This window comes from Epinephelus lanceolatus, chromosome 3, assembly GCF_041903045.1.
Source record: "Epinephelus lanceolatus isolate andai-2023 chromosome 3, ASM4190304v1, whole genome shotgun sequence".
Taxonomy (NCBI): domain Eukaryota; kingdom Metazoa; phylum Chordata; class Actinopteri; order Perciformes; family Serranidae; genus Epinephelus; species Epinephelus lanceolatus.
This window is the reverse complement of record NC_135736.1, coordinates 24,006,293-24,030,376: the sequence shown is the minus strand read 5'-3', so window position 1 is coordinate 24,030,376 and position 24,084 is coordinate 24,006,293. Positions and strand designations below refer to the sequence as shown.

The 24,084-nt window shown below is 40.4% G+C and overlaps 1 protein-coding gene across 1 annotated transcript; it reads left to right on the top strand.

Moving 5' to 3' along the window:
* The first annotated feature begins 184 nt into the window (after positions 1-184).
* mnd1 (meiotic nuclear divisions 1 homolog (S. cerevisiae)) lies at positions 185-23,697 on the top strand. Its single transcript, XM_033623524.2, has 8 exons — positions 185-354; positions 1,148-1,213; positions 1,740-1,797; positions 3,979-4,127; positions 6,346-6,420; positions 6,556-6,670; positions 16,964-17,008; positions 22,708-23,697. The coding sequence occupies exons 1-8, from the start codon at positions 352-354 to the stop codon at positions 22,812-22,814; spliced, it is 618 nt and encodes a 205-aa protein (XP_033479415.1). The 5' UTR covers positions 185-351; the 3' UTR covers positions 22,815-23,697.
* The last annotated feature ends 387 nt before the right edge of the window (positions 23,698-24,084 follow it).

The window sequence follows — 24,084 nt, the reverse complement described above, 5'->3', positions numbered from 1 at the left end:
GGTAGCAAACAAACATTTTCCTAAAGTGCACTCGACATGTGACGTTGCAGCATAAATAATCAACGTGATAAGTAGCTTTTCAAAATAAATAAACTTATCACACGTACCATCAACAGTTTTTTATCAACCAACATCCTCATATTCAGCACGGGGACGGCGGATACCTGGAGTTTACGAGGAGCTCTGAAGGCAGCAAAACATCCATCACAGTCTTCCGCGGGAAATTCAGTATCTACTACCTTAGCGTTTTCTTTCTTATTTGGATTGCAAACATAACAGCAGGGCTATAAAACATATTGCAACGCAAAACCTATCGTCAGTGGACGTTGCTGGTACAGCCAACGCAATAAAATGGTAAGCAAATGTTCACCTTAACCGGCAGTTGATGGGAAAGTGCTTCAGAGACGACCGACGGTAATGAGCAGGCTAGCATTAACAAGCTAGCTCTTAGCTAACATTAGCTTTAGCTAAGTTACCAATTGTCAGTAACGTTCCTAAATTAATATGCCATATTTATAAAGTCATACACTTGACAAGCCATTACCAATTTACGTGCCACTGTGTCAATGTCAGCGTTAATCCAGGACCTTTGTATTTACGTCACGTATTACTCCTGTATTGCTATGCCACCCATTTATGTAACGTTAGCTCGTAAGTGCTCATTACGTCCTTTAAAGGAGGACAGATGAATACTTGGACACATCAGAGGAAAGATGAACTTCTCTGTTGACTATCAGGGGGGAAACAGACCTTGTTAGGAGGTGTAGACTAGTAAAAACACGACGTACGTACAATGTCATGCAAGATTAGCCATAGTATGTTTTCTTCTTCGCCGGGTACATACTTGCTCAGTGCTGCCTGCAGTGGCTGGAAGCTGTATTACAACAACATGGATGTAAACCTAAAGATGTGCAATAAAGAGCTACCACAGCGTATATTAAACATGCATATTTCAGGGTGTTGCAAATGGTAGATATGCATTTTTACGTGTTCATGTTTTGTTCGTGACAGCATGCCAAATAGTGGGAAATCAACCCTCATACAGTGTTTATTGACCCATATTCTATTGCTGTGTAACTTAGTGGCATATTAGCTGCTGTTATTGAAGTTATCCAGGCCCTATGTTACATTAAACTATATGTTACAGTCAAAGAAGAAAGGACTAAGTCTGGAGGAGAAGAGAACTCGCATGATGGAGATCTTCTTTGAAACTGTGAGTTTTTTCATTGCCACATAACAGCCTAAAGTAGGAACCATATCAATATAATAGGAGGCCTCCATATCACCTTTGTGGGGCCTCAGTAGCTCACCTGATAGAACATGTGCCCCATGTACTAAGGCTAAGTCCTTTGCTTTTCCTACCCAGGGCTCTTTGCTGCATGTCGTCCCCTCTCTCTCTTACCACTTTCCTGTCACTGTTCATCTGTAATATACAATAAAACCAAAAAATGGCCAAGAACAAAATTGAAATTTTTGTAGGCTGCCTTAAATAGCTAACCCACAGATAATAACAACTAGAAAGACAGTCACATTACTGTATATATTAAAACAACAATTATGACTATAAATCCATAAATATGTCAGGTTTTTTTATCCCATTTCCAGAAAGCCCAAATTAAGTGCAGCCAAAAACCTAGATACAGAGACAGACTGAGATACATGTTAAATAGTTCCCTTTTCTATGATGCAATGACCACAAAAATCTTTTCCTTGAATATGTTCTCTCATTCTCTTTGCAGAAAGATGTGTTTCAGCTGAAAGACATTGAGAAGATCGCCCCTAAGACAAAGGGCATAGGTGAGTAACCATCGAGTTTTAGTAGAGAAACATTATTAACGCTGAATATTTTGAAGGGTCTGTCCACATGTGTCGAGCTGGTCAAGTGTTCAGATTGGCTGCATGTTTAACAGAATATGGTACAGTCTTTTCTTTGTGTGTTTCCCCTGCTGGTTGCAGGAGGGTTTTACAAGGAGGTGAATTATGTGCAGAGGTCTCTTCCTCGCCAAAACAAACAGACATGGTAATGAAAAGAGGTAAAAACCCTGAATAAAACAGTTGTAAGGTACAAATTGGCGTTTGTGTGATGCTGTTTGGCTCTTTGTGGAAGAGCTGCTAGCCCAGCACCTGCTAATGTGTCCTCAACTTTTTTCTCTGATAACTTAAGATCCAGACATTAGGGAGAGCCGAATTCTCCACAGATGTCACCTCATTTCCAAAACAAACAGACCCAATGATTTAAAACAGTAAAAACACTATATAAAGCAGTTTTACATAAAAAAAACAAGTGTTTCTCTGATGCAATTTGGCATGGCAGGGGCTGAGTCCGAGCTGCGGCTCAACTTTGCTCAGCTTGTTTCTCAAATAATTTAAGATCTAGATAGACAATGACTTAAATCCTTCATTTGGTTAAAACATATAGTTAAAAATAACCAATTTCAAAGGTCGTAAATATGTGGCTTAAAACTAGATAAATAGTCAACCACAACCACAACAGATGTGCAAAGGGATATTGCACCAGCGACAGGTGAGGTGACGGTAACTAAATGACATGGACTGTGTCCCTGATTAAAATATAGAGTTTTCTGGGTCTGAACGTTGTTGGAAACATTTTGGTTAATGTAAGTGCACGACTCAACAGAATATATTATATTGGTCAAGTTGTTTTTAGACATTTTAATGCACAAAAGTAACATTCTATATCTTAAAGTAAAATCCCATCAGTTTATACAGTCTGTCACAACAATGTCTGCACCCTCTTGCATTTTTGAAAACCTTGTGGTGACATACTTTCAACATGACCACGGCAACCAGGACTAGCTGTTGCCATCTTAACTGTATTTAGTCTGTATAAGTAAAACCAGACCTATCAATGGCAGCAATCTCAAAGTGCAGAAAACTGTTAAAAGCTTTTGGCTTTTAAATTAAACACATTCCCTCAGTGTCAACACGGAGCCTGACATTATGAGTATCCAGGGAACATTTATAAAAATATAGAGTTGGATTTTTAAGTGCTGCAGAGGAACAAAGCTGTGTTGTGTATGTTTGGGTGAAGTGGGGAGGGATTTTGTTTTAAAGTGGACATAACATTAATCTGGAGAAACTGGATCGTGTTGCTGTGATTAAAAGCACATGTTTTTGTCCCCCTTACTTGGGCATGATATAGTTACCGAGCGATGGGGGGAGGGGGCAACAAGAGATCTGCATTATGGGCAAATTTCCTGTAGAGAGGGAGAACTTGTGAGAAAAGGGGCCAAGGGAGTGATCTCAGCTACACTGAAGAAAGAGTGGTTATAACACGCTGGTAACTATTAACAGGCAGAATAGTTTGGAGCTAAGAGGGAGCAAAAAGCTATTTGAGCACATGAGCAGAAACAGGACTGCTCTGCAGACCTGCACATACAGAGTTTGGTTGATCCATCCAGAGTGCCTTTCATTTCCAATCCTCGTTTTTATTTTTGCTGTCGTTCAACATCCTCTCTGGACTCAGCACAGCTCAGCCCTTAACACAGCAGATAAGCTCTTTCAGTTTCACAGTGGACCGGCTTAGCAAACGTGTGGGAGTATCACATTTCACCGCTGACACTGTTCAAGATGGAACTCCTGCTCGATTACATCCTCTCATGCAGTGTTCTTTCAGATAAGCATAAAACGACCAGATAGGCTGCAGATGTGTGGGTTAAATTGTGTGAACGTTTGAGTGGTACGCTTCGCCAACAGAGAAAACGAGACCTGATGCTGACTTGTATCTTTTTAAATCCTCAGATTAGAATGCAAAATCGTATCTATCATCACATGCATTTTATGTTGCCTTAAGTCTTCTTAAACTTGTAACAATGATACCTCTACTATAAATCAGTCCGCTGCTAATTTAATCAGTAATCCATAAATAGCATGAACTGCTGGGAAGGCAGTGTAATACATAGAACATGAAGGATTGTGGATCTTTAATGTGTTCTTTCCCCTCTCTCCTGCTTTAAGCTCCCATGACTGTGAAGGATGTGCTGCAGAGCCTGGTGGATGACAACATGGTGGACTGTGAAAGAGTTGGTACATCCAACTACTACTGGGCCTTTCCCAGCAAGGCTCTGCACGCTCGCAAGCACAAACTGGAGGAGCTGCAAAAACAGGTGAGGACCGAGCGGCAACCTCAGAGGAGGAAAAATTAAGCCAACACTAACTGCCAAAAACTGCAGTTCCTTGAACGGCCACTTGAGGCTGGCTCCAGAAGCAAGTCAGCCCCCATAGACCTCCATATTATCATTTCAGAATTGACGACAACTGTACGGGGGGTGAATGCATATATAGGTCACCTGTTTACATTTTATTAAGGCTTAAAATGATGCACACTTTGAGTGACAGGCTGTCTGCCGATAGTGCTCTCCGCTGCTTCTTCTGGCGTATGTCCTTAGACCTTCAGCTCCGTTGAGGCAAGCCAGTCCAGTGTTTCATTGTCCAGGTCAATGAGGTCACCATTGCCATTCGTTGGCCAGTGTTTGGGGCAGCTCATTATTGTCTTTAATGTTGTAGATGTCCCTAAAGATAACACATTGAATACAGCACTTTGTGCTCTATGCAGCACAGAGACTGATGTGCAGCATTTCTTTAGAGGTTTTCCATTACAAACACATATAATTTATGAAAGGGGATGAAAGACTCAAGCGCATTTTCAAAGGTTGTTGTGTTTTTCTTTTCTAAGAGGACATTGCTCTCTGCAGTTTACAGTAAATGAGGTCAGCAGCATATGGCCCAGAAAGCACTTCTGGTAATAGAGAGCAAAGAGAGAAATGGGAAGTGATAGTGCTTAAATTATAGATGGGTTGTTTCATTATAGTGTTTTTGTTTCATTTTCAGGCTGTGTGCAGGTTCTGAAAAGGTTGAAAATGTATTAAATTCAATTTCATAAAAATTAGGAGCTAAAAGTTTGTTGAGTCTTAAATTTGGACTTGTGAGGTCTTACGTGCCACAAATATTCTCTCTAATTTAACTCATACATCATTTAATTTCTTTTTTCTTTTTTTAAATACGAGTCAAGCTCTTCTGCTTTAAAGTTCACATTTCTGATGTTACGAATCTTTAAACCTACCACTGAACCTGATATTGTCTTTCTCCTTTATACTTGCACTTAGCTGTTGGCAAAATGTAGATAAGCCTAACTGACTGGAATAATCATATTCCTACTAAAATTTTACCTCTGCACTGACTACATACTTTAACGTTATACTTGCCTACAATGCTTCAATAAGCAAAAAGATAATTTGTCAAAAAAATAGTCTCAAATTTGGTTAAAAAAAAACATCTGGAAAAGGTCCCAAACAGCATTAAAGTTAAGTGTCTTATACCTGCAGACACCCTGATTGTATTTCATATTTTTGATATTCAAAACAAACAGAAATTTTACATATATGCAATTATAATATTAGTAATTATTATTATTATTATTATTATTATTATTATTATTGTTATTATTATACTTTAGAACTGATACCACTCCCTTGTTGCGCTGGGTGGTGTTTGCGAGAGATCTGTTATCACGGAGAGTAACACTGCTGGTCTTTGTATCTCTCAGTGTCTGTTGTGCCCCACTTCCCTCTCCTGTTGCATGGCAGACAGATGGTGTGAGGGTGGTGACTCCTCAGAGAATGATGGCCACCAGATTTCTGGGACAGAAGTTAAATGATGTAGAGCAGCAATCTGCCACCAAATAATGACAAGTGCTTACACCATAAGCATTGCAATACACAGGCATGAATTACATGCCGCAGCAGATGATCAGTAGATTAACTGTGGACTCGTAATGTGGAATGTGACGGTTGAAATTATATTATCCATCAACACGGCAGTGCAAATGTGTTGTGGTGTTGTTGTTATGGCTCTATAAAGTACATATGAAGAAGTTGGAGTGTAATTTACACCCAGCTTCCTCTCTTTTTGCCATGTTTATTATTGAGCATTTACAGAACTGTCTTTAGCTATTAACATGAATAAAGTATTGGCCTCTAATGTGCTGGTGAGCAGTCATGAGCATTTCAGATTTAATAGGTGTATTATGGGCAGACATATGTGAAAAAACTGAGTATGAATCATTAAAATTTGAATGTAAATTATTCATATTCAGTAGTGACACACATTTCTGCCCAAAGTGTACACATAGCTTTACTAAAAGATGTCTACTCTCTGGAAGATGATGTGCTAACCAGTTTTCATTTGTTGCCTTTCAGGAGATGATTTGTTGTTCTCAGTAACTGTTTAACCACCTTTAATTTCAAACATCTATGTGAAGAACAGCAGTATTGATTTCATGGTGGAGTGCAGGAAAAACTAACGTAAGACTGTCTTTCTTTGAAGATTTCTGAGGCGAAGCAGCGGAAAGTGTCTGTAGAGAAAGCAGTTGAAAAGGCAAAAGTGGGACGTCAAGATACAGTAAGAATATTTTGATATGCTTCCCACCTTGTACGGAAACATGTATCTATTTTTTCAACATAAAGTGATTAAAATAAAAACAAGTATCCACTCATAAAAGAAATCTCATAGTAAGAATCTCATGTCTGTGTGTAGAAGGAGAGAAGTGCTCTGCTGAAGGACTTGAAGGCTTTGAGAGAGGAGCGAACTCAGCTGCAGGCCGAGTTGGAGAAGTACAGAGAATGTGACCCAGAGGTCGTCGAGGAGATGAGTGAGTACAGATGCAACATGACTGTTTTCTTGTTTTCCTTCACAAAGTCAGTTTTAAGCTTTAGCATCAGTCGAGTCAGCTACGATCACTGACCAAAGAAATCTAGCCCCCGTAAAATGTAATACAACCATATAAACCATAAATTCCCTCTGTTGAGACTAAGTCAGAGGGGTGGTGATCATTTTTCAGCTGTTGTTTGTGTTGTATGAAGCTGCAAAAGGTTAAATTACAGTCAATATTTTGTAACAATCTTCACAAAGGTGATGCTTGTTGCTACTCTATTGGATTATGTTATATAGCACAAAAGTTTACGTTGATTTGTCTTTTCCTTATCTAACAAAGTTTAATCAGCTGTTGCCGCTGGATTGACAATGTGTGTGTTCTGTAACATGTATTTTGTGTGAGGTTTTGACAGTTGATAGAATCACCTGACAGTAAGGTTGTGGTTAGCTACTGTGGCTGCAAGCTTTGAGTGGTTTTTGCTCAAAAGAGAAAAAAAAGACTGAACAAAGACAAAGATGGAGACTGGATTTCAACGTCAGGTGGCTCGTCAAGGCAGAGTAGAGTTGGGCTACATCCAAAAAACAAAGCCCTTTGGAGCTTCTCCATGACTTAAACTACCATGAATTAAGCCCTCTTTCAACCAAGCAGTACTGTACAGTTTGGTTCGGTACGCATTTTTTCCGTTTCAGTTGTGAAAAGTTGTGGATGGTACCAATGGAAACGTTCCTTACTTTCCCCATTTTTGTTCCCCCCTCTGTTGGGGTACCTAGCACACAGATTCATTACTGAAGGTGGAGCTGTGAACACTGCAGTCTGCTGATTGCCTCTAGCAGCAGCTGTAGACGGAGAAAAAAATTATTTGATTCACTGGGATGACTGACGGCAACTTTAAAGGTGGAGCGTTTACATATAATCTCAATAAATAAGTTGAGGTGAACCCATCAACACACCTTAAATTCCAATTTGACAACTTTGACCTTTCCATTTGTTTCAATGTCTCTTTTGGATGACACATACTTTTAGTAATAAGTTGAACTTCAAGTGTTAAAAATATACTTGAATTTCGACTGGATTATGTGAACTGCATGTATTGTAATCCTCACTTGCAGTATTAAAAGCGTGTCAGAGCATCGTTCTGGTGCGCTATAACAACACGAAACCCCTGCTCCTGCCTAAGAAAGATTCAGTGCCCAAACTTGCTAGTGTTAAATATCCCATTGAGAGAGACTCCCTCCAGTCTGGTCTTTTTTTTTTGTTCCAAAAATGTTGGCGTGTAACCCCGTTCTGTGGGCAGCAAATGAGGTGCAGACAATCCCCTGTATCACAGGTGTAGACGAAACGCAGTAATTGTGGACAGAGCAGTGAATGACAACAACCCCTCCCACATTTTAGAGTACTGTCTGTGGTTGAAACGCTAAACTGATCCAGGGTCTAGGTACATGTCCGAAGGGGTTACTTTTGGTTGGCAAGGTACTATACCGAAAGTTTTTAGTGGACAGGAGGCTTCAGTGGTTTCTCATACAGTGAGTGCTGGACGGAGCTGTGACAACAACCCATCATACATTTAAGAGTATTGTCTGCGGTGGAAAAGCTAAACCGATGCAGCGTTCAGTGCAGAATAGATGCTTAGTGCCTTGTCACGCTGCTGGAATTTTTGTCATACTGTAAATGTGCAGTGCTCCTAAAAAAACTTGAACATTGGCTTGTCAGTAGCACGCTATTGTAATACTGCAATTATTGAAGCAGCCCTAAACAGAATTGTGGAGCTGGATTATGTTGGTGTACTCTCCTGCTGATTGTCAAATATAGGAGTGATAAACATGAGAACTTGGTACAGTTGGCAGACATTAACATTTTTGTGTTCAGCAGTCATCCAGCACAGACATACTGTAGGTACATTTCATTGTATTAATTAGGATCCTCATTAGTCGTATTTAAAGCAGTTGCTATCTTTTCTGGGGTCCGCACCAAACACAATATTCTATACATTGTAGTACATAATAACAAATACATCTCACCACCATAATAACAACATACAAAACACAATACACCATATTAATAGAAATGATACCAGGAAAAACCTTAAAAAAGCTTTGCTGCAATGAACTTGGCCACCGATCAAAATCACCCACTCACTGTGCTACAGAAAAAACATAAGCAGGAAGTGCACGCTTTACACCCTCAGATTTCCTCCTCACACGTTTCACTGAACGTCAGCCTGGACATTCAGACACCTCCAAATAAGGTGTGCTTCAAATGCACTTAAGAGATGTCGGGTTTCAGTTGCTTTAGCTTAGTTCAGTGGTAACCAGTGACACACATAATCATATTCACATGACGTGTGGACATACAAAAACAAATTCTATTCAACACAGTGAACTACAGTTAGTTTGCCCATGTCACACATGTTGGGTGATGACTTTGTGGTGCAGGTTGTGGTCACAGGAGTGTGCCATCGCACTGCTGAGTAGAAACATGTATTTTGTCTGTTAAGCAGCAGAGTCACAGTTTCTCACAGTTAAATTCAAACGCAAACAAGGAAATGAAAACTGATCACAACTGGTCACTTGAGATGCACTCTTATGTCAGTTTTAAATTGTTGGCTTGAACCACAAAGTGGTTTCATGCTGATGTATGACCTTACATGTGAACAGTGTGAATCTTCCTGCTGAAGTAGGTGTGTTTCTGGTGTGGTCTTGCACGTCGGTTTTATTACGGTAAATGAATCGTGTAACCCCTGCTCTCAGCTCAGAGAGTTTGGAGTTAAAAGCTTTTAAAAAGACGAAGCCAAGGCCACTGAGCACAACCTATTGACACACCTCTTCTACAGTATGTCCACACAATGCACACAGCTATTAGTGGTATTACAACAATCCTACACTGCCTTGAGTTCATGTTACCGCTGACCTGCGATAAAGAGGTGTGTTCCTTTATGTATACATGACATGTGAAGTGTCATAAAAGCATCTGGTATGTTTACCTGCACCTCCCAATGTTAGACCAAGCGTGCATTTAGTCTGCACACAAATCTGCAGTTATTTTTCATTCTAACATGACACGACTATTGTCTCGCCTACTGACAATGACAATCACATGCGCGCAAATTCCTGACTCATCTGCCTGTATACCAAATCAGATTTTTGAATTGAATTAAAAATAAGTTAAATTTTGTGGCTCAGGTGTAACAAGTTAAGATTAATGTTACAGCAATTTTACGATTAATGTGATTACATTCACTCATGAAGACTCATTTAGGTCGTAGTCTTCTATTATGCTGAAGGCAGCTGGACTTATTGTTCAGGTTGAGTGTCCAGTGCATTGACTGCATTTAACACAGTATGTCTTCATAATCATGTCCAAATTTATCTTGGAATTTAGCAACAAATGTTCTTAATTTGGATTTAAGTGTAAATAAAAAGTGAATTTAGATCACAACAGTTTACCAGCTAAATATTCTCTACACTATATATTATATTTGTTAAAATACAAAACAAAAGTTTGTATTAGCTTGGTGCCAAAACCAGCTAAAATCCAAAATGCTGTCATGTTTCGAAATGGACAAAGACATGTTTTTTGCTTTTAACTTATCATTATAAAGTAAATGTTGACTGCACAGTGTAATAGCTATAAAATAATGACATCATCGGCATTTAGGGTGGTTCCTCATAAGCCTCACTTTCAGCCTGTAATTTTTTTTTTTCTCTCTCTCTCTTTTCAGCATGTAATTCTGTTTGCCACCAGGTATAATGTCCCAGAAAGATGAAGGCTCGATTTATTTATTGGAAGTGCGTCAGCCATTGCTCAACCTCAGAAAGGGGATAGGGTATTATATATTATATTTCCCCCAGTAGCTATCAGTAACGGTCCCAGTTACAACCAAAGTAGTGCCTACTTCACACTACTTTAGCTGCTACTTTTGACTGTAGCTCTATTTTCCATTTGCCAAAATTTTTTGAAGCCTCCCAGATCAAAAGCCTCAGATCAAAGGTAAACCAGCACTGGCTCAGCTCTTGCAAATCGGCGGTTTTGTGCTATGCACAACCTGTTCCAGGACGCAAGCCCAGAGGCTCACAGATGCATTGCAGATACTGCATTGATATCTAGCATGCTAAATATTTGGACTTGTCGGGGACTTTGCTGGGCAACTAATTAGATTGAGAGTGGAAGATACAGATTGAACAGAGACAGAGACAAGAAGTGCTATCGTGCTTTCCAAGGTGTGTGTGTTTGAGAGGGAGAGAGGGGAGGTGGGCTATTGTACCTAATTACTCTGTAAGTTACCTCCCCTAATTTACAGAACTTGGAAGGCTGCTTTGCCACTTTCTGACTTTGATATTTTCTAGTAAGCACCCATGTGACCCCGTGTTGTGGTTCAGCCCACGCATCACATGCCATACTCATCGGGGATTCCTCTGGATGAACAATATTGTAGTGTGTGACGCCCTGTTGCTGGTCAGTCATGTCAGTCACAAACCACAACAACTTCAAGACTGCCAAGTACTAGACACCAACAGTAAAGAGCAGCAAACAAAAATTGTTGAAAGTTGTGTAGTGTGAACACTACAGCGATCGTCGTGTAGTGTGAACTTAGCTTCGCTGTGGAAACGCTACCTGGCAAAAGAAAAAGAGCTCCTTTGCTAGGCTCTCAGGAAAACAGAAAGTGATCTGGTTGTCTTTGTGACAGCGGCGCCAACAATAATACCACTTGGAAACGCTAGGGGGGGAATAGTTTAAAAGTTGTCTGTTTCAGCTTTGATGTTTTTATTTGGGTCCCAGAGAAATAACTTCATGAGCACATTGTTAGACCCTCTGCAGAAACTCAGCCTCTGGTGCCTGTGATAAAGTCACTGCCAAACTAAATCACTGCAACAGCTGTCGGAGTCCCAGTCCAAACCTCTCTGCTTTTTCTTTTTTTCTTTACTTTTTCTTTTTTGCTTTACAGCTATTGGAGCAAAGAAAGCATCTAAGAAGAATACAATTAAGTATAACACGTTGAGCCATACTGGTCGTATGATCTTGTTTGCAAATGTGACAGAGATACTAGATGGTTATCTTTATTTCCAACCCAGTAAGTAGCATCTGTCTCCACTGTAACTTGAGGCTGTGGAAACATTTCAGTCTTTCTGTAAGACTATCTTTATATACAGTATGTTCTGTTTCAACTTGTGTACAATAGTTAAAGGTATATAATGTCCCACAGATCATAAATGCACCCAGATCAAACAGATAAACCTGTGGGTTAATGAGACAGAGAAAGGAGAAGCTTTCTTTTATCCTCTGTGCTTTGTCACGTCCATCACTGTCTCCACTTGCCTACAGGTATTATTTTCTTCTTCTGTAACCCCACCTCCCGCACGCAGCTAAGATACAGATACAGATAACCATCTCACCTCAGTGAACCTCCGGTTGTGCTCTGAGAGCTGAGTGCACCTATGCACAGAGTGTTATTACATTATGTTATGTCTACTGCTGAGGGATTGGACTGAACTGGCAGAATGGGTTCAGACCTGTTCATGCAGATGTGATGGTTGTTGGTTCAGAGAGCTCCATTAAAACAAATTGAGCAGTTTCACCATTGGTGGTCTCTGATAAAGTACAGTTTGTTAATTATACCAATGTACTTTTACTTAAGTGATATTTTAAATGCAGGACTTTAAATTGAAATTGAGTATATTTAAAGTGTGGCATTACTACTTTAAAGAATCTTAGTACCGCTTCCACCACTAGTGGAGACACTGCTGCAACAACATTATTACACATTTATTTTAACCAATTTTAAGAATATTAAAGGGATTTTGAGTTATAAATAAGGCTTACCATTAAATGTTATACATAACAAAATTACTCAAGTGCTACACTGTGCTACACTCTCTAAAAGTTGCGTCCGCTTATACTAAATGTTAACTCAAAAATTAAAAACGAGGTAGCCTTAGAGTGGCCTACGTCCTTAACTTTACCTCTGCTCACATAAAACCAGACTTGCGCTTCTATTTATTATGTTCTAATTATAAGGTGTTCAATTTCTTTGAGATGTCTTCTGCCCTGAGCATGTTTGACAGTGGCTGCCACACCCATAGAAACCAAGTATGGCAGTATATACCAAACATTACCAAACATTCTGGCAAATCCAGCTGAAACCGAATTTGTGAATTGGGGTCAGTGTCAGGGCTCAACAATAAGGATTGCCCAATTGCTGGGGCTTGTGAATCTAGTAGCTCACTTGCCTTAAAAATAAAAAATAGCTGATGATTAGCTGAGCAATGAGCCGCCTCGCTTCCTTCTCATCCATGTTGAGAGTTTCACGTGCACAGTACCAATTAGGTGCTCGGGAGAAAATCTATAAGCTAAAGCGCAAGCTAGCATTTCATATACCCTGGAAACAGGAGTTTTGTCGGGTGGCGTCAGAGGATGTGGGTAAAACTCCAGCTTTGTATTGCTCAGTTTGCCACAAATTTGAAAGCAAGGTTGTTTTTCATAGGTACCTCGATTTGTTAGTTTTCTCCGGATACTCCAGCTTCCTCCCACAGTCCAAAGACATGCAGGTTAATTGGTGACTCTAAATTGTCTGTAGGTGTGAATGTGAGTGTGAATGGTTGTCTGTCTCTATCTACCTTTTTAAACAGGAATTGTGCAAATTTGTAGGGAAGCCCAATCAGTCTTTTTTCAGCATTGGCAGTATAAAAACAAATTTGGGGAGTGCAGCAAAATGCCGCCTGCCTACTTTTGTTTATACAGAATGTGCCTTTTTGTGCAAGTAACAAAACGTGTAGCTCAGAGTGTGACGTAAACAGTGACATACTCCGAGGGAAGCCGCGGCTGGTCAGTCCTTTCGGCGATTCTCTCGTCAGTAGGCCCGTTCTTCACTGTTCCCGTCATTTGACGGTTAATGGCCTCTTCGTTTGCGAGGGCAAGGAGGGCGCGCAATTCTTTGTCTCCGTAGTTGCTCATCTTTACAGTGTCTGTCAGGTTTGCGTTTCCCTCTTGCTACTAGCTGCTCATTCCTGGTATCAGCTGTTTCCTGTTTATCCACCGCCAGTGGCTCGCATGTGCGGCGTCATCAACAGCTCCTCCCACAAGTCACCTCGTTCTTTTTAAACCAAAAAGGTTATGCCAATATGACTACCCTATGAGGCAGAAAATTGGGCACCTCGGATCAACTCGCCAATCCGGCTCCGTGTGTCTAAACACTCACAACTTGCCTATAAAACGGCCCAACATTCGCGGAAAATCTGGCAGTGTAAAAGGGGCTCATGATTTAGCCCTGCGATAGTCTGGCGACCTGTCCAGGGTGTACCCTGCCTCTCACCCAATGTCAGCTGGGATAGGCTCCAGGCTCCTGCAATATGATTATCTTATATAATGTTATTACTATCCTAAAACATTCTCCAGGTCCTCTGAAACTCTGCAGGACTTAAGCCTCTTTCACACAGAGCTTTCGCGGCGCCCACCGCGGGGTAGGGCGCAGAGGACAGGATTTGGGGGAGTACAGGCTTATTCAGGAGCTACAGCTCCATGGTGACCGCTTTCGGGTCTACTTCAGGCTCTTCTCTGCTATTGGACGCGCGGCACCGAGGTGTCGTCACAGCGCGTTGCGGTGAAATTAAAAAAATTTCAATTCGAGCGCAGGCTGGCGGCGCACGCCGCTCAGCTCGGCGGCAGAGCAGTGCGCTCTTGCGCCACGGTAGCACATACACGATGAATGGGTTCGTTTGCGGAGGTCTGCGCTTTGCGCGCTCTGTGTGAAAAGGGCTTTATTTCCACCCTGCCCAGCAGCGGTACCGTGGCGAAAGGTCCCTAAAGGCCTCTACACATGATCAGCTGTAAAACCGCTTTGCACTGGCTGTCCCATTGTTTGTCTATGGAGAGGGCAGCAATGCCTGACAAAGCGGCACCGCTACCCGTGGCGTCGCGCACGATATTCATTGTGCCGACAGTGGCTTGGAAAACCACCCATAACCGTGCCACACGGGGAAGAGGGAAGAGGGAAGGCGGCAGGAGTTCCTCCAACATTTGTAGTTAGATTATCATATTTTTTTATTGACAAAAATATAGGCTGCTTCGGCTGATTTTTTTTATGCGCACATGTGCCCCTAAATATTTTTTACAGTTCGCACACACCTATTTTTAGTCACAAATGCGAGTGAAACGCTCGCACTGTCGAGCCCTGAGACCAAAGTACTATTAAAAGCACAGTCACACATGCTCACTGTAATTACCACTAAAAATATTAGTGGCAGAGCCAACAAGTGGACAAACAATATTTTGATATGAGTTGGCAGTTTGTCAGGTCAAAAGGTCATTGTCAAATGACAATGGTACCACACCCGCACCACACCCACAGATACCAGTGAGGTGATGTGGAAAAAGGTGGAGTTAGAAACCACCAAACATGGGAGGGGCAAAAAGACTAAGGAAATCACGGCCACAGGCATGTGCATGGCAGCTATGACACTGAATGAGGAAGCAGTGGTAAAAGCTGGACATGTTATTTATAACGACATTGACAGAAACCACAACAGATCAATTGATGGTTTTGATTTATTCATAATTCTCAAATTACCTGTCACCAAAGCTAGCAAAAAAAAAAAAAGATCTTTCCTTTGCTTTCTTTCTTAACCTTCCTTTGTTATGTGCATTTGTTATGTAGTTGGTGAATGTGTAGTATTTTGTGCACGATTTTTATTATGTTGCCCACATTAATTTTATGTGATTATATAAAGGGTGCCCTTTAACATCTGGCCAGAGACAACACATTAGATAATGTGTCATGTAGACCAACGCAGGCTCATTTACAGGTCCATGAGTCAGAAGTTATTCAGTTCAGTCCCTCCCACTTGCAGCTGCTATTTGTTTTTGTGGATATCAGTGTTTGTTTTCATTGTTTTCATTCTTGTTAAATGCTGAAATGATTGTTGCTGATGGTCAGTGACATTTGCTGCTGCTCAAGTCTTTGCACCAGATCGTTCTTCTGATCCTCTTGAAGGACAAATCAGGGAGAAGATCTGCCAAACCTGCTGTAAACTGAGCCGGGCCTGCAATAGCTTATATTGACTGGATTTGAGGATGTCGCAGCCCGGTCTCCTGAGCACAGCAGCCAAATAAGTGTCTGTTTATAGTTACTGGATATATAGATTCAACAAAAGGTTATTTTATAAAGCGTTTACTTCAGGTGCTTAGCAACGTGATGATGTCACCTGCTGTTTTGTTTTGTGATCCGGTTTTATGGGTCAGCAAATGTGTCACTTAAAACTTGAGGACTATCCAGTTAGGGCACATTGTTCAGATGTTTTAGGTTTCTAAAAGGGCTCTTTTCTTCTGCAGCTGCAGGGGAGGCCTGGGCTAAACTGTCCACTTTAATTTAATGTTAAATTACCAGTTGCTCATACTGTATGGCTTTAGCTATCCAACCATCACATCATCGACCACAATTTCCCCTACAAAGGATATTGTTTGCTGCAGACCTTTATTTAAGTCCACTTTCCCAGTGTGTGTCTTGTCTTTTCTTCAGTGTTGTGTAAGAGTTTTATTTTATTAACCAGGCTTGCAGTGAATTTGTTGCAGGAAACATTTTCTTCTCTGGGGTCAACAGACTGTCAGCTGGGCTTTCACATTAAGAATTTGTTTGTTTGGCCTATTTTAGATTCACGCAGTATGGGAGTCCTGCTCATAAGCATGGGTCAAAAACATTTTCCTTCCATTGCTGTAAATAATCACATCAAAGCTTTAGTTGGCAACTTTTATAAAAAAAAAATAACTTGTGTAATATTTGCAGAAACTGTCACTATATACACACAGCACTGAATGTGACAGATAATCCTTAAAAAAAAAAAATTACATTGCTCTGCCTACTCTATTGCCTTGTAGCGCCTCTAATGGCCTCACCGTACCTGAATGAAAACAACCCATCAGAGTCGAGGAGACACTAACGCAGCTGTCAATCACTGCACGTAATCTGCATTCAAACTGTCAAACTAACTAGTGCTGATCAAATATAAATTAAAATTCTGTTACTGCATTGCCTATTTCTCACTTCAAATATTTTCAGAAACATATTTTAGTGTACTGTTTAGCTGTAAAATGAGAAGGTTGGTCCAGCTGATGGGCGGTGCTTGGCACTTTGGTCGACTATTTTGAACATGGCGGCCAGGTTACACACTTTCACATTTTACATAGAGGCAGTTTCAGCAAATATTACAAAGTTCTTTTCATAAAATTACCAACTGTAACTTCAACACACATTTGCAGACATAATTTATAATGCACATATTGATCCTGAATTTTGTTTTGCAGGAAAGTCAAATGTTGTCGCAAAAGAAGCTGTTTCCAGGTGGACAGGTGAGTCCAGTTTTCTTTTTTAATACATGCATATTTAATAAGTCTGGAATCGAGCTGCAACAGTTAGTTGATTAATCAATTAGTTGATCAACAGAAAAAGAATCGGCAACTGTATTTGTAATTGTTAATGTCAGATGAGAGAATTTGCGAGTTTACTTGAATTACATCATTGGAAATTGTACCTTTTTTTTTTTTTTTTTTTTTTACTGTTGTACAGACAAAAGACAACATTAATAATATCACCTAGGGCTTTCAGAAATTGTCATAGACATTTTTCATTTACTGTTTTCTAATTTTTTTATAGACCAAACAGTTGCTAATCAACAAAATAATGATTAGTAACACTGCAGCTAACAGTTATTCATTTATAAATGAATAATAGATGCTTTGTTCAGTGAAGCGACTAATCATTTGGTCAATAAAATGTCAGTTAATAATGAAAAAAGATCATTACAATGTCAAACAGCCCAATGTGACATATTCAGATTGCTTGTTTTATTCAGCCAACAGTTCCAAACCCAAAGATATTGAGTCTAATATTATATATGACAAAGAAAACCATAAAATCCTCACATCTGAGAAGTTGGAACCAGTGAGCATTTAACATTTTTGCTCAGGACACATCTACAACAATTTTCTGTTGATTTGCTAATGATAATAATGATCCTTGCAGCTCTAATTATTAGCTGCTTACTTGTTACCTCTAAATATTCAGTACAGAAGTTACTGGAGAATCCCTGTGGCAGGTTTTATTCCATTGATTACTCTTTAAAACCCTCAAGCTGTAAAAGGCACTTGGTGTTCAGCTTGTCACCTCCCAGCCGTCAGCACTTTAGGCCCTCTGTGTGCATTCATTGACCCAAGTGGTAACCTTGGAGACCTTTTGGGGATCATGGTAACCAGCCTGGCCTGTGGTTTTCGACTCACTAGGGCCAACGCTGCCTGTAACCGGTCAACAAAGTCACGCTGTCAGTTTTCATTGGCACGTTTTTGCTTTACTTCCATTAGAATTATACTCGTTTTAAGAAACTGTGAGTCATATCTGCCTCTTCCATGAGTCGTACTTCCCTTGTCTGAGGTGGACGCTGCGAAATGAGTACATAGGGGTTTCCTCAGAGTACTGTGTGCAGCAGCTGCCTTAGTACAAGTGCAATGTTTTTTTTTTACTACAAGCTGCAGAGTTCTCAGCTGTCATGTTACAACTAACGACACTATTTTGTCAGTTCTGTCAACATCCCAGTCCCCAAAATAAAATGTTGCCATTATACGTTTTTGCAAACCACTTACCACTTGCAAACCATTTGTTTCATATGATTATATGTGCATTTCTAAAGTGACATAGTTCTTATTACATTTAAATGAGCTGACTTTGTCATTAGGAGGAGAAGACGATGTTGGATGGTGTGGGACCTAGGCGTGACGGCTGCCAAGCAGCAGACCACTGTTTGAGACCAGTAACATTTCCAGCCTTGTTTTTGGCGATATAACTGGGTATTTTTAGCCAAAACATGTTTTCCTAACTGTGCCCAAGTGTTTTTTTATGCCGAAACCTAACCACGGTAGCCACAGCGTTGTCGCAACATAAAATTTAAAATTGAAATGCTAGGAAATGTTAGTGTCAACATATCCGCTACATGTGAAATGTACAAATTTAACATTTGTGGTTTTGCAGAAAAGCACAACACCAACATTTATCCTGGCGATTGAGTTTCTGTCAATCAGCTGCCTTTTTAACAAGTTTGTTACTCTGTTGAATTTTCACCAGAATCAACCCAGCAAAGCCAAATCTTCTGGGCCTGGTTAAAGTGGATTTTAAACAAAACATTGAACTTGCACTACTGTTGCTGTTGTGTAGCTGGTGTTGTTTCAGCTTCTCTCATCAGACCCCTGCAGGCTTAAGTAACAAGTATTGAATTGCCTGTGGCTACAACTTGTTCTGTGACAGCTGACTTTTCAAAGTTAATGTTGCGTGGCTTTAACCTGTAGCCTTGTTGCACTGAGACACACCCATGCATACAGACTCACATGCAAGCACTGACACAGCTAATCACTTACACTTTAACTGCATATTGTTGTATCAGAACAGGAGTCCAGTGATCTCACAAGCTCACGTTAAAGGCATTACTAACACAATGATTCAGAGTTTATTGACTTAAGCTCCTGATAAGACTTATGTTAATCTGCAGGAAGGTATTTGATTTAATCTTTGAATGGGTGACACATCCACAGTTATTTAGCCTGTCTCATGAATCACATCTAAAAGGCAGTCACCTTCAATTCATGGAAACTCATGTTAGATGTGAAATAAACTGCAAGAGGAAGTAAAGTGCATTTCTGATTACAGCTATGTTGAAGGTTATCTCGGCTACTTGTAGACTTTTAAGCTGAAGTACAGTCAGATTGGTTATGTACTTAATGTACTGATGTGTGTGTATTCTCACATTAGACTATGAAGTTAAATTTACCATCATAAATAAATAAAGTCAAGAAAGATATTATTGCGATATGAAGTTCCGCTTATTCCGCTTATATACTTTATATATATATATATATATACTCAGACCAAATTGAAAGCAGACACTTGGTCTCGTCTTGACTCCATCCATAAGTGTCTTACATATGTATACGTTTCCTTGCTAGCAGCTTAGCTTGCTAACTGGCTAACAGCCAGACATTTTAAAGGAACTCGTGAGCTCCTGTTTATGACATGGGATTTCGTGTAGACAAAGTCATGAACTCTGGGCTCTCAGATAATTTCCAGTTACGAGGTGGTGAATACCACAACAGGGGGGAGTTAATATGGACACCTCTTGTGAACACGGTAACCACCCCACACTCCTGTCTGAGTTTCATGCAGCACATTTGCACGAGATAAGTGAAATCTAGCCTTGTACTCGAAATTACTGACATCATCCCCCAGATGATGAAAGGCATAGGTGTAGTGCTGCTGGAGCGCACAGGGAATGATGCTTTACCACTTCTTCACATCTCTGAGTGAGGAAAAAGAATATTAACTGTTCACATACTGGTTATGTAGTTGAAATTCATATACATTTTTAAGCACTTCATAGATCCAATCATTACCAAAACGTATGTTATGTGCGAAAGTCAGTACAGTCCAGTGTGATAATCAAAGTTGTCATATTGACATTTAAAGAGGCAACAGATAGCATCTTTTCCTAAGTATATCATTATGAAAATAATGTGGGTTGCACAGGGTAGTGTCCACAGTAACATCAGACTATCAGCGTTTACATAGGTTACTTAGTGGCTTTGCAATCTTTGCAATAAGCTTCTGCCACCGGGGGCGAAATTTCTTCTTTACGGCAGGAAACGCGTCATGTATTGCGAAACTGGTCGGCCAGCCAATCAGGGACTGGAGCTGGTCCTTATGAGGAGTTGGGCATGAGATAGTTGAGTCACGAGCACAATGGCAGATGGACAAAGTTTGGAAACAAGTGAAAAATGGCCTAGCAAAAGAAAACGAGCTCCTCTGTCTGAGGAGGCAAAGAAGAGCAAAAAGGAGAGTGATAAAAGAAGAGGAAAAACAAGAGTAAACCTCAGTCAGGCATTCAAGAGATGGAGGGAGCTCCGTGACCAAAGAGGCTTCAGCACCGGTGCCCAGCTAGCTTTCTTTCTAATGGATCAGTAAGTAACACGGCTAAATGTTAGCTAGACGAGAGAGGACTGTACTGTACTGGCTGCTAGTTAACTCCTAGCTGGCCAGCATCGCAAATCGCTGCAACCAGGGACCAGGTAGCGAGTGTTGGTCGGCTGACGTCCTTGTTGCCATTCTACGGCAGCCCTCGGCCATAAATGTGAGGACAGCCTTGGCAGTTACTGGGCACCCAGCATCTCCAACCGGGAGAAGTGGAGTAAAATTCTCTCCTCCGCTCCCATTTGTCTGGTGAACGCCTCTCCTCTGTCAATACACTCTGCCAGCAATTTAATAACATTTGAATATTTTAGTAGTAAGCCATGTACTAAGCGGGATAATGTATAGTGACCCGGTGACAGTTGAAAAATAACTCCGCTGCGCGTCGGGGTTCCATTCCCCTGTTGGGAGTTATTTTTCAACAGTCACCGGCTCACTATACATTATCCCTTACGTGTCTACTGTTGTTTGCACTGATACTGTACATATTGGTATCATTTACTGTGAGTTGTTTGTACTGGTACTGTGCATTCTGGTATAATTATTTACATTACTATTTGTTTTTTCTTCAGAAAAATCTGATAATTGTTGCTCGGTCTCTTTACTCATTTATTTAGTAGAGTGTCCACACACCTTCTCATTCTACATATACATAGAGGTATACTGGTGGCTTTTCAGCCTACATTTTATTGATTATCTCTGATCCCCATGGTCAATTTGGTTGTTGCGACAGTGCGAGCAACATCGCTGACGCTAGGTGGCGCCAAGCTTTAAAAAAAAAACAAAAAAAAACGAATCCTATCTGTTGCCTCTTTACGGTGTGTGAGTGAATCGTGGCGTCAACTCATAGTAATATCCAAGAAAACGTTCCTTCTTAAAAGTTGCTGGCAGCTGCCGATGGTAGCCTTTGAGCAGCACAGTGAGTCTATAGGTAGCTAACCGTATATGAAATATGCTTCTGCCTGTGTAACAATAACGGTACAGCCCCAAAGCACATGGATGAACGAAAACAACTTATCAGAGTCAAGGAGCCTCTAATGCAGCTGTCAATCATGTTAGTCATTGCTCTTAAACTGCAGTCAAACTGTCCAACAAGGCAGCACTGATCAAATATAAATCAAGATTCTGTTACTGCATTGCCTATTTCTCACCTCAGATGTTTTCAGAAACATATTTTAGTGTACTGTTTAGCTGTAAACCCCAAATCACATGGATGTTAAATAGCACAGATCTAGTGTTATTACAAATTACAGTAGGTAATGTGCATAGGAATTTTTACTTGACAAATTACAGGCATTGCAAAGCCGCACGGGATTAAGATTGCAGATGACCTCCGCAAATATTGCAAGTTATGAGAGGTCCGAAGGTAGTACTTGTCCCTTGTGAATGGGGCTTACGAGTCCAATTTAAATAGATTGGGGTGCTTTTATGCATTCATCTACAAGGACATAAATTGAATCAAAGAATTTGCATTGAGTAAGGCTAATTAATTGACCAGGTCATAGTTGAAAATGTTAGACTGAAGGCTTGTAATTGTAAGGTTTTGCAAATATTCTACCTCCTCTTGATGGTTGAGGAAATGTGCAAAAATTCATTTTAAGTCTCAATCAGGAGCATTTCTTGAAACTTGCTACAGTCTCACACACAGCTGTACCTGACTGATGTAGAATACTGATGAACCTATACAGTCTGCATTACAAATTGGAGCATTGTCATGGTGTTCCCCACCCTCATGAAGACCCACCAGATTCACCCCAGCTGCCCAGTAACCTTCAGGTGTGGCAGATGCTCACTGGCAGAGTTGTGTTCAGGAGGCAGCAATCAAATCATAAGCCAAGATAACTCTTACCAAAACAAAAATGATCAAGTGCTTGAGAGCAGCGAGACAGATGGTTTGTTCTTGGACTCGACCATCATTCTCAAGTCCAGGAATATTCTCATCATCCCACTATAATTGTGCTATCTGTGATACTATATATAACTCCGGTGGGGCAAGTGTAGTGGTGTATATTGGCTTGTTAACGATTTTGGTTTCTGTTTTCAGATAATGTTTTCGCCATCAAGTCGTGGACGAAGAAGAAGTTTGCCTTTGATGACAGCCGCATTAATAAAGCCTTTGGGATCCCGGAGGACTTTGACTATTTGGACTGACTGCCAGCTTTTCTGCCAGAGTTCATGGTCACAATAAGTGAAAAATAAGTGTTTGAGCTTCAGTTTGAAGCCAGTGTACCTGGTCTCAGCAGTTCTAATTCATGGTCTGTGTATTACAGTGACAATAAATGCACCAGTGTTCATATTTATGGCCTGGGTTGGGCTCTGAATAAGCACTGATATCAGTAATTTCGCCGTAGCAGAGGGACTTTATCAGCGGCTATGTTGCTTTGGTGCAACCAGAGAAGAGAAGCACAAATTGTTAGTGGCTGTGAGGGGTGACAGAGTTCTGTGATGAACACAACCTAGCAGCTTGACTTTTGGGACACCTGTTTGCATGAAAATTGAGAACCCCAAGTTGATGATGGAAGGGAATTAACACTTGACACATCTGTGTAGTGAATGATCTAATTTATATGGTTTAAACAGATGGTTTGGAATCAAATGCTTGGGCTCTTTTTTCCTACATTATTTTTGCTAGGAGGGAAAAAGAAAAAGTGCTTTTGGGAAACATCCAGTCCTCCTCGTTGTTCATAAAAAGTGCACTGACTGACGGGACAGTTAAATAACAAAGGATATGTTTAGGATATGTCTACAGTTGTAAATATTTGAAGTACATTTACTTTTTGCAAAACCTCTTTTCTAGTGCTGCAAATAAAATGTCCCTCTGAGTTTTACAAGTCATTTTCTGTGGTTGTATTCATTCTAAAACTTAATGTGCAGTATACAAATGTATGTACACCAGGCCTCCTGTCTTTTGTGATTTCATTTCTTACGAAATTGCCACTAAAACATTGCAAAATCTGTCACAGAAGCACATTTTTTTCCAGAGCTGCACGCTCACTTTCTGTATGAACAAAAAAGGAACACTGCTGTCATGACATGTCCAGAATGACTCGTGCCCTGCTTATTTTCCTGTCTTTTTCCTCTGTCAAACCAGATGCAAAACAGGTAGTTGTGTGTTGTGTGTTCTGTGTTTACTCAGTGACCTAGTTGACAAGGCCAGTGTGTCTTTGGGTTTGTTGATTTACATTTCAAATTTGCTCCATGCTCATCTTGTCTTTCTCATCAGTTGATTTTTCTTTCCAGCAGATGAATGATATACAAACACTGTTTGTTCTCTGTTACATCCTTTTTATTTATGACGTTGCTTAATGCAAGTTCTTTTTATATGTAACTTAAAGAAGATGTTGGTCTTAAGAGACAAATGTCATGTGAAAGATTCACGTATCCTTGCAAACATGCTGTAGATGAGTGATTAAACGTGGGC

Bases quoted from the DNA above. Each gene is read 5' to 3' on its own strand.
- mnd1 (XM_033623524.2), top strand. The intron at 1,214-1,739 runs GTGAGTTTTTTC...TTCTCTTTGCAG, and splicing joins TGGAGATCTTCTTTGAAACT to AAAGATGTGTTTCAGCTGAA. The intron at 17,009-22,707 runs GTGAGTCCAGTT...TTCTGTTTTCAG, and splicing joins AGCTGTTTCCAGGTGGACAG to ATAATGTTTTCGCCATCAAG.